We start from the raw sequence: 10,811 nt of genomic DNA, 5'->3' as shown, positions 1-10,811 counted from the left end.
AACATCATGTTTTAACTGATATATTGAGTAAATAGTATTTCATTTTTGCCAATTAATTTAAATGAAAATAATTTAGGGTGGCAATAATATTAGTAACCATAGTATTACTTACAAATGTTCAATAGGTTTCACAGTTTAAGCTGTCACCTGGAAACCCCTGGATGACACCTATGAGGAATGAACATTCATTTAGAGCAGATATAAAATAAATTGTAATAACATCAAGTATTTTACATAAATACAGGGTGCGGCAAAAAATATCAATTTTCTGTTGAGCACTGTTCAGCGACAGGTCATCTGGGCGGTGGGAGTAGGCTAGTAATAAATTATCTATTGTCTGTGATGTAACATATTATTGTAGCAATACCGAATGTATTGAAACAGTTTATTTGCAGCATTTAAATCAAAGCAAACAAATTGTAAATATCTATATTATAAATATCTTTGAAACGGTTAGGTTTATGAAAAAATCCCAAGAATAAAATCGTCTTAAAATTACATTTTCTACCGGAATACATCATAAAATACAGGGTGTTCTGTAAGAAAAATCAAAGTTGGCGGCCATATTGGAAAAATGGTGGCTAAAATAATTTTTTTGACTTGATTAAAATTTTTAAAATAAAAAATCCAAGACACTTACCATTTAACCTTTTTTGATATCTCTTATAGTTTTAGAATAAAACGGCTGGCACACTTATATCAATCACCCTGTATAATAATATAATGTTAAATTTACATAAATTGAAAATTAGCAAAGCTCTAACAATGCTTTTGTTGATCAGATTGAATATAGCTACAGTATTCATGTAAAGAAAGGTTGGGCTTACTTTTGTAAACTGTAGGTAGGCCTATTGATTTAGTGCAGCTTTGCCCAAGCTCTACAGGAAATTCCTATAGTAACTGGTAAACAGTCTAGCAAATGTCACTACATCAATTGACAAATCTTACATTGTTAAAAGTCAGTCATTGTTTTGCATTCATTGTTATTTTTGATCAGCTACTATAATGGCTACGGAGAGTGTTTTAGCCTCAAGAGATACTTTAGTCAAGTATAGCAATCCTGTGATAGTTTCTAAACATCCTGAAAAGCCCCTGACACCAACACCAGTAAGTTCAGCTTAGAAACTTATTTAATTGAGAAATTTCCTGAACATATTGGCACAAGCAGTTTATATTTAATATGCAGCCTATTTCCAGAGAAAAGTTCTCGGTTTAGGTTGCACAGGAGTATTAAAATCTAAGTTCATTTTAAAATTGCATTTTGATTAAGAAAATAACATATAAACACCAAAGCCATGGAAAGATTATTTATTAAATCTTATTTTACAATAGCAAAAATGATCTGGTTTCCATTTGGTGTTTCTCTTTTGCTACAATACCTGTAGGTATACATAAAGAAGAATTTTTTTTTAGAATCTAACATTAAATGATCTTTGAAAATACATAAAATAAAAAAAATCATAGTTTAAATACACTCATAAAAGTTTGAGTAGTACATTTTTACATCATTTGTTGTTTGTTTAACGGCTGATGCTTATTTTATATGCATACATAATACTTAAAATTCATGTTCCTCGTCTTAAATCTAACATAAAATTTATTATTTTTGTAAAACAGACAGTACCAGGCGCATAAAATAGATTAAACTATTATTTTTTGTAAATACAGGTTTTTATTATAAAAATAAACCTACATTTCTCAACAACATACTAATAAAAAATATTAAATTATAAAATTAGGGCTATAGGCCAGTCAATAACAGCATTCAACATCGCAAACGCGCATGTATCTACGATTTTTGTATATGTTGTTAGGTCCCCTAAGGGTAGTTTATACCCAAGTTTGCAACCCTGGAAACCCTGTGCTACTCCAATGATACTCGAAAAACTGTAAAATTCTGGCTCTTTTTTTGTTTTATTGAAAAAAACTAATTGAAGGAGGCGTTTATCAGGTATGTGTCCTATACTTTTTTAGAGTTAACTCAAATTGCAACAATTGGAACCCAGTTTGAGCCCTTTAAGTCCATTTCTTGCGGATATACAGTTAGTAAAAAATAGGACAATTTTTTTAAACATTGGAAGATTATCGGTAGGCTCATTTGCCAAGATGCATACTGGCTGAATCAATGGTCATAGAAAAAAGTCTTTAGGAAGGATTTTGTAGAGAATTTAATAAGCTTTAATTAAATTCCAAAGTTGTGTGTCTAGGCCTTACAGTTTCACAAAAATTTAAAATATAAAAATATCATATATTGCGTAAATGTTGTATTTTTGTCTGTAAAATTATTCAACAAGAGAGTTGATGTTGATCTCCTTGCCATATTCCAGAGGGTCAGCGTTACAAAACAATCAGATGAACAATTGAAGCAGCATTTTGCGTATGAGCTAGCATCGTATCAACCTGTCCTATTCACTGAGGAAGGAATGCGCAAGGGCACAAAATCTTCCTTCTTTTCAGCATTTACACCGCTCACTGAAAACGTTATCCCAGGAAACGAAGCGTTCATAGTTTGATTGATGGTGGTTACATCTTACCCAAGGTTATCTGGCATCGAAATGATTCAGTCAGATCCATTGTAGTGGGATACGTCAGCTATGTTTTACTTTTAACCACTTTGGTAAAAACGTTGCTGTGGTGCTTGGTATTTAAATACATCAATTTTAAGAGGACGCCGATGCTGATACCGTGTGGACTGCCCTCTCCAATAGTTCATCGTTCGATCAGGTTTTTTATCATTGGGGAGGATGTCGACCTTTTGGTGCTCCTCAGCGGATTAAGCTCTGAACAGACGAACGTGTACTTCCAGAAAGGTGGGAGAGGTGGATCAGAGTGTGCCCAATATCCAGCAAATTCTTTCACATGTGGAGAAATGCATGTTCCATGGGAGATGGTTTTGTTTCTGCATGCTATTAGTAGGTGTGACACCACATCTGCCCTTTTCTGGCAAAGCAAGATGAAGTGGTGTAACGTCAAAAAAAAACCCCGAATGGATAGACCTCGCCAGCATTTTCTTTGACCCAAACACCAACCAGGAAGAAGTAGGAAATGCTGGCGAGAAGATTTTAACAAACCTCTATGGAGAGTACAAGGGAACACTGAACACTCTGAGATATACAGCATTTGTAAAATCGGCAGCAACTGCAAAAGTCAACCTTGCCTGCCTCCTCCCCTCCCTACCACAGAGGCTGCAAGATATCATTCTTGTAGGACCTACCATCAAGTGCAAAAATGGTTATGGGTTGATAAAGAACCGTGTGACTGGGGAAGGGCCACCACCTGTGAGCAATCCTGCTTGGAAAGGTGGCTTGAAAATTCAAAAAAGGCTGCGCAGGGTCGTGCACTTGCAGAAAGGCAGGGCTTAAGTGTTCTATTCTATGCCTCTTTCGCCAAGGACAAAATTGCAACAACATCACTCCTATCGTCGTAGATGAGGATGTGGGCCACCCAACATCATTTGACGACCCAACTCAACCTCCAGAAAAGGTAATCCCTCCTTCCCCCTCACCCCACCACTGATCCAGACCGAATGAGACCTCGCCCTTCCAAAAGGGAGAAATTCTAAACTCTTTTTGTGCTTGAACATTATGTATATTTTTTTATTTTTTAGTTTATTTCTTAGTACCTATATGTTTGTTTTTTAGAAGCCATATGTTACATCTATAAAATTTCAATTTCACATTCTTACACTCTTTAAAGAAATAAATAATGACAGTAGCCAGTACCTACATTAACGACATCATTAATGCAAAGTCTAGTTCATTTTTTTCATTCCTCCTGCTCCCAGTTCTTAAGCTACGTGGCAGTTGATATCAGGGCCTCCGACGATACCACTGTGGATGGAAAATAGGCGATCACTGACTGGGAATGAAGGGTGGTTGTTGAACCAGATCTTTATTTATTCTTTTTTTTTTTGTCTACAGTGTCTCTCGCAATTTAGGATGCCCTCATATCAACGTGCTGTTCTGATGTTAGAGTCGTAGTTTCAGTGAAACGTTCCACCTCCTCGCAAATGTTGAGCATGGAAATTAACCCTACTGACCAGCGCGCCAGCACACTGCTAGATATTCCCCGACCATGAGGTAGCCCAGCCCACCCTGGCTTTTCATGGAACTCATCAGTACGTGTTCCATGGTCGAATCTGTCCACAAACCAGACCAAAACTTATTAGAGCGACGTATTGTAAAGGATTCCCCTGTGAACTTGCGATATTCGTCTGACTTCATGTGCTTTTTTAGGCCAAGCATGTCTTGAAGGTAGAGTCAAAGTCTTTTTAAGAAATACAACCCAAAATACAACATTTTCGCAAAATATGATATTTTTATAGTTTAAATTTTTAGGAAGCTATAAGGCCTAGACACACCACTTTGGAATTAAATTAAAGCTTATTAAATTCTCTACAAAATCCTTCCTAAAGCCTCTTTTCTATGACCATTACTTCAGCCAGTACGCATCTTGGCAAATGAGCCTACCGATAATCTTTCAATGTTTGAAAAATTGTCCTATTTTTTACTAACTGTATATCCGCAAGAAATGGAGTTAAAGGGCTCTAACTGGGTTCCAATTGTTGCAAATTTAGTTAACTTTAAAAAGTATATGATACATATACCTGATAAACGCTTCCTTCAGTTAGATTTTTTCAATAAAACAAAAAAAGAGCCAGTATTTTACAATTTTACAGTTTTTCGAGTATCATTGGAGTAGCACAGGGTTTTCAGGGTTGCAAACTTGGGTATAAACTACTCTTAGGGTACCTAACAACATATAAAAAAATCGTAGATACATGCGCGTTTGCGATGTTTGCCTTATTTCGTGTAGATATTGACTGGCCTACTACAGCTCTGTAGTACAAAGTTAACTCTTACATTTTTAGGGCTTGCCAAGTCCAGCAGCTCAAAAACCTGCAGATATTGGGATCCCCCCAACCGAAAAAACAAAGTCAACAGAAGAGGTTCTGAACTGTATCCTTCCCCCAAGGGAATGGGAAGAAAATGGCCAACTTTGGAGGCAAACTGTAAGTTTCATCATAACTTATAGTCTGATATGGAGGGGTTTGATTTTGTCAATTAATGAAGTACACTTTATGTCATCATGGAATACATAAATACAGATTAAATTACTAAATTACATACAGTAAAATGTAGTAGTGGAAGTAGCAGCTCACATACAACTATCACAAATCCAAGAATGTTTATTAGACAATACGTATTAATATTATTCACAAATTTTTTTTCATTTAGCACCAAACAGGTCAAAAATAAGTGTAGCCCTGATATTTTTACTGACAACACAATGAATCAAATTGTACACAGTTTTTAGCTATTCATACCGATAAATGTCTTAGGGGTACATAAAGTGGAAAGTTGTACATAACATAAGGTAAATTCTGAAAATTCATGCCTTAAAACAATTATTCTTCTCTCATATCCAATCATATATATCATATAGAATAGCAGTGTATGTTGGTACTTCACAGACAAATTGAGATAAAATACTAGTTTTATAGAAAAAAACCAATAAGAGTAATGTTAAATATAATTATAATCCACCTCCAGAAACATTGTGTAGTTTAAAACACAAGCACGTTGGAAAAGTGCTATTAAATAATATAACAATTTTTTCTACAAAGTCACTCCACTCTGTACATTTTTTATGAACACATACAGCCATTATTGATCGTTTTATTTTTGTAGGTTAAGTTGTTCTATTAATTGCACTTAATAAAAATAAATATAATTTTAATTTAACATTGGTTAAGCATAAACCATCATTAGCATTATGGATAATTCAGTAAAAATGTTCAATTTAATGAGATATGACCCAGTTGTGTTGGAGCAGGTATCAAGTGAGCCAGCCACTCGTGAAGATGTCAAAAAGCTCGGAGAACAGCTCGACACAGGCCTTCAACAGCAGCAGGCTAGGGAAACAGGCATCTGTCCAGTCCGAAGACGACTCTTCAATCAGTGCTTTGGTAAAGTTAAAAGATGTTTCAAACTATGAATTATATCAATGTTTCAAAATAGATTATAGAATGAATCTTTCCACTAACAATCCATATACCCACCTTGTAAAATATTAAATTACAGTACGACTTTTAGTGAAGGGGTCTCAATCGTAGAAGTTTGCCTAAGATATCCATAATCTTCTGTTTTCAATCTATTGTTTGTTAGAACACAACTACCTCCCGGGACCATAGAGATACTAACCCCGGGCCTGCGAAACATAATATCAGTTTAAGGGTATGCTTGTTTCAATGATTTGAAGTTTATAGATGATATTATAGATGTGTAGCTTACCTGAAGTTTTCATTTAGTTTGCTCTGTAATTTTAAAAGAATTAACTCTTTTCTTTGCTATTATCTCACATTGCAGCTTAACAGTTCAAATGTACCACTTGAACACCTAAAGGTAAATATAAGGAATGGTTTAAGAAGCCTGAAGAGGACTTTAAGATGAGACCCTCACCCCACCTCTTCATGAAACAAGTCCTGATTTCCAAGCAATTCAAATAAGGGGTATAATTTTTATGAAACAGAGAGAGAGGGTATGTTTTACATTGCAGATGAGCTGATTAGACAAGTAACAGTGAACTGCTGTGAGCGAGGTCTGTTGCTTCTACGAGTGAGGGATGAAATGAAGATGGCAATGGCTGCTTATCAGACGTTGTACGAGAGCAGCATCGCATTCGGTATACGCAAGGCACTTCAGGTCAGTTCTCACCTTGGTCAAATAAGTCAACTACTCCCTCTGAGTAACCTTGGAATCAAGTTTACAAATTACATATTCAGGTTGTATAGCAATTGACAGCCACATAGAATTAGCTAAAACAGAACCGAGTTTTGCACCTTATACAGGGTTAGTAAAAAGTGTGGAGACCCCCTGTTATTTTTTTAACGGCCCATACTAGGAAAACTTAACTCGGCACACCATTATGGCATGTTATGAAGTACTTTTTGGGCATAACTGCCACTTGGTGTTCATCTCCAAAATGGGGGATTTTGGGGAAAACTAAAAAAATTTCAAATACAAAGACCCATCGAGTGACCCCTCATTTTGAAGGTCCTGGTAAAAGAAAACCAACAACGCAAATTAGAGGTCTCTATCTCAGTTCAGTACAAAATGGCAGCCAATTGAAATTCTCATAAGTTCCCAAACCCAAAATGGGGGTTTTGGGGGGAAAATAAAAAATTATAAAAGATAAGCCCCATCGAGTGACCCCTCATTTTGAAGGTCATAATAAAATAAAACGAACAACGCAAACTTTAGGTCTCTATCTTAACACAGTAAAATATGGCAGCCAATTGAATATAAAATTGCAAGTTATTTCCGATTTCTAAAGATTTCAATCAGCTTCCATTTTTTACTGGATTGAGATAGAAACCTCTAGTTTGCGTTGTTACTTTTCTTTTACCAGGACCTTCAAAATGAGGGGTCACTCGATGGGGCTTATTGTTTAACACTTTTGAGTTTCCCCCAAAATCCCCCATTTTGGGTTTGGTAAGCAAGTGGCTATTAGGCTTAAAAAGTACTTCATAGCATGCCAAAAAGGTGTGTAGAGTTGAGTTATCCTAGAGTGAGCCGCTACAAAATTTACAGCGGGTATCCAGACTTGGAAAGCTGTAAGTTAAATTTAACTTCTGAGAATTTCAATTGGCTGCCATTTTTTACTGGATTGAGATAAAGACCTCAAATAAATAAAAATAAATAAATAAATAAAACCTCAATAAAGTTTGCGTTGTTGGTTTTCTTTAACCAGGACCTTCAAAATGAGGGGGTCACTCGATGGGTCTTTGTATTTGAAATTTTTGAGTTTCCCCCAAAATTTCCCATTTTGGGGATATACACCAAGTGACGGTTATGCCCAAAAAGTACTTCATAACATGTCATAAAGGTGTGCCGAGATTAGTTTTTGTAGTATGGGCCGTTAAAAAAATAACAGGGGGTCTCCACACTTTTTACTAACCCTGTATATTATACCTTGTGTTTCTAGGTGTTATTCACATTTCAAACGGTATTTATGTATGCAGAATAAAATTTAACACATTACTGCTAATGATATGTAATACTTTTATAAATGGCTAAAAAACATAAACATTAACATGATCATGTTAATTGAGTGACAATATATCTTTAATTAAATAAATTTTATACTATAAATTGTGGATTAAAATATATTATGTAATTATATACATCATGTATTATATATCTGCTAATATACTTATGACGCACAAGTGCGTCATTAGCAGTGAACGTGTTAAGAAATGTGACATAGTTTAATTTTTGTAAATAGGCATTTGTACAAAACTAGTTGATGTGATTAAAATGTTAATGGAATTAGAAATTAAATACAGTGGAACCTCTATTAACCGTCACCTTTTTACATGATAAACATGTACCATCAATTATCGAAGGGGTCAGTCTCTGTTATCCGTCACCACGCTACAGTACTAAGATTATTTTTAAATACGATTTTATTTCACTGTACCAACATTAAACAAGTACAATATACAAAATAACAGTTCTGTATTACTCTTGTATGTAAGTAATTTAAACATAAATATGTATTATTCACTTTGCAGGGTTTATCTTCTTCTTATACCTTTTAAACCACCTTATTGTAAAGATTTATAACAGGATTTCTGTTCTCCATCCATTCACTTAACCGTCACACTTCCGGTTCCGAGGGAGACAGTAATAGAGGTTCTACTTGCACAGCATTTTAAAATTGTTCTTCAGAAGAAATTCAAATTCTTTGTCAATCCTTAACGTCTTACAGGCTGAACAAGGGAAGTCAGATATGGAGGAGGCAATAGCAGAACTGAGAGACGTCAAGTCAGATCTGGAGAGACAAGTAGCTGAGTTGAGAGCAAAAGCAGAACAAGTTGAGAGAAGAGCTACTGAGCTAAGACAAGCTGAAGAGAAGAAACACGCAGAAGAAATTGACTTCTTAAAGAAGACTAATCAACAACTGAAGGTAATACTCAACAATTTTCTGTCACTTACAGAAATTACAAAGCTAAAACTATGGAACTGTGAAAGAGTCCTAAATTTAAATAAAAATTACAATCGGCAGCGCTTAAAACAGTTTTAAACTCAAACTTATCATCAATATATCCAAGATCATAATATCTGTATTAGTACTATTTTTGTGTATCCAAAGAATCCTAATTTTCCCGAGTTATCTAGCTAAATCAAATTCTTCTACTCTAATTTCCATTGAGACTCTTATTTAGGAATGCTGCATGTTTATCTTGCAAATAGTTCACCTTTTAAAAGAAGCATAAAAAAAAAATAATAATAATAAAAGTATTTGTTAGAAGAGGGTTAAAGAGATCATTCCCTCTCTTCAAATTACCTAAAACATTGGGGTCACTATAATGTTGATGTTCTGGGTTTTAAGTATTGTTAGTCTTTCCCTCAACACTAAAATTCAGTGTTCTTTTTATAATCCACAGCTTTAGTCCTTTGGAAATGAATAACAAATTTATAAACACTATATAAAGATTACTTTTACTTCCAAGAGTAAAACAAAATATTTTTTGTTCCAGGCTCAATTGGAAGGAATCATTGCACCCAAGAAGTAATCGAAGACTAACTGAAGAGTGAATCAAGAGTATAAACTTAAACAATCTTATTTGTTATTTTTATTTGTTGTGTTAACGTTTAGTGTCATACTATTGTTATTAACAAGTGAAATCGTTTTATGTTATCTTTTTACTGTTATTTATAGTTAAAATAAACATATTGTCTAAACATGAGTGCTTCAAGTTGTCGAGTTAAACCCAGAGTAGGGCCTTCACAACAAAACCACTGTCTCCATTTTGATAGACTCCACGGACTGAAAAGGCATTCAAAAATTGGAAAAATGGAAGCAACACATCTTCAGTGATAGAAACATCCTATACATCTTTCTTTTGTTTTTGACAGTAAAAAGATAAATGTCTTTTTATAAGTAAAAAAGTAAAGACCTGGTTGTACAGATCTTTATTAAAGAAAACAAGCAGAAACGGAACAGAAAGATCTCTTTTCTTATTCAGTAACCTAAAACCTAAAGTTCTGAATATGTGAGTGTAGCTAAAAACATGACAGAAAGTTACACTTGATATGTTCTGCAGCTTTAGGATAACTGAACTTAGGTTTCTGGTCAAACAGTGTTGTTAATGTTGCGGAAAGTTAGGTCGGACCAGTGGCCAAGGGGTCTAAGATGTTGTCTTTTGCGAGTCTCATTCCTCTATTGAAATAAAGTTACGCTCGCTTGGCTGTTTCAGATAGGTAAAAGGATGAAAGAGACATAGGCCTGCTAAGGTGCTGCTAAACATGTAATACTGAAGATAATTTAGAAAAATAGTTTAAACAAAAAATGACCACACAAAATAACATCTTTGAAAGTGAACAATAATATTTGACATTTTGAAAGGTTAATTAATCAATGAAAAAGGTAGAAAAATCAAGGGTTGTTAAATTTACAAAAAAATATATGACATAATTTTACATCTTAATAGATTCAGTTATTTTTTACAAACTGTAACTGTTTTAAAAGGGTTAAAAGCACACATTCTCGAACCTTCTTCCAGCTTCCGGTCTTCTTTCCTTTTTGCCAGGTCATCGGATTTCCAAGTCTCGCCAACTTTCCTTCTTCATAATCCCTTCTCATTGGCTGGTTGCTAATAGATAGGATGTGTGGCTTATAGATTACAGCCTTTTATCAGAAGCCAGCCCTATCTGTCACAGTCTAGCTCATGTCAATTGGGAAAAGAATTTTGAAATTAATGCTTATGTTTCTGCTGAACTCTGTTGTCCTTAGCTTGACATGAC

The 10,811-nt window shown here is 34.6% G+C and overlaps 1 protein-coding gene across 1 annotated transcript; it reads left to right on the top strand.

Annotated features, from left to right (window-relative positions):
* The first annotated feature begins 1,005 nt into the window (after positions 1-1,005).
* Positions 1,006-9,580, top strand: LOC128999169 (33 kDa inner dynein arm light chain, axonemal-like). Its single transcript, XM_054425562.1, has 6 exons — positions 1,006-1,111; positions 4,905-5,011; positions 5,836-5,968; positions 6,559-6,704; positions 8,773-8,970; positions 9,545-9,580. Exons 1-6 carry the CDS (start codon positions 1,006-1,008, stop codon positions 9,578-9,580), a joined length of 726 nt encoding a protein of 241 aa, XP_054281537.1.
* Positions 9,581-10,811: the final 1,231 nt, after the last annotated feature.

The sequence above is a fragment of the Macrosteles quadrilineatus genome, unplaced genomic scaffold (genome assembly GCF_028750875.1).
Source record: "Macrosteles quadrilineatus isolate MER2022 unplaced genomic scaffold, UCM_ALF_1.0 Scaffold_7__1_contigs__length_78375512, whole genome shotgun sequence".
Taxonomy (NCBI): Eukaryota; Metazoa; Arthropoda; class Insecta; order Hemiptera; family Cicadellidae; genus Macrosteles; species Macrosteles quadrilineatus.
Note: the sequence above shows the minus strand (reverse complement) of the source record. Positions and strands in the feature narration are given on the sequence as shown.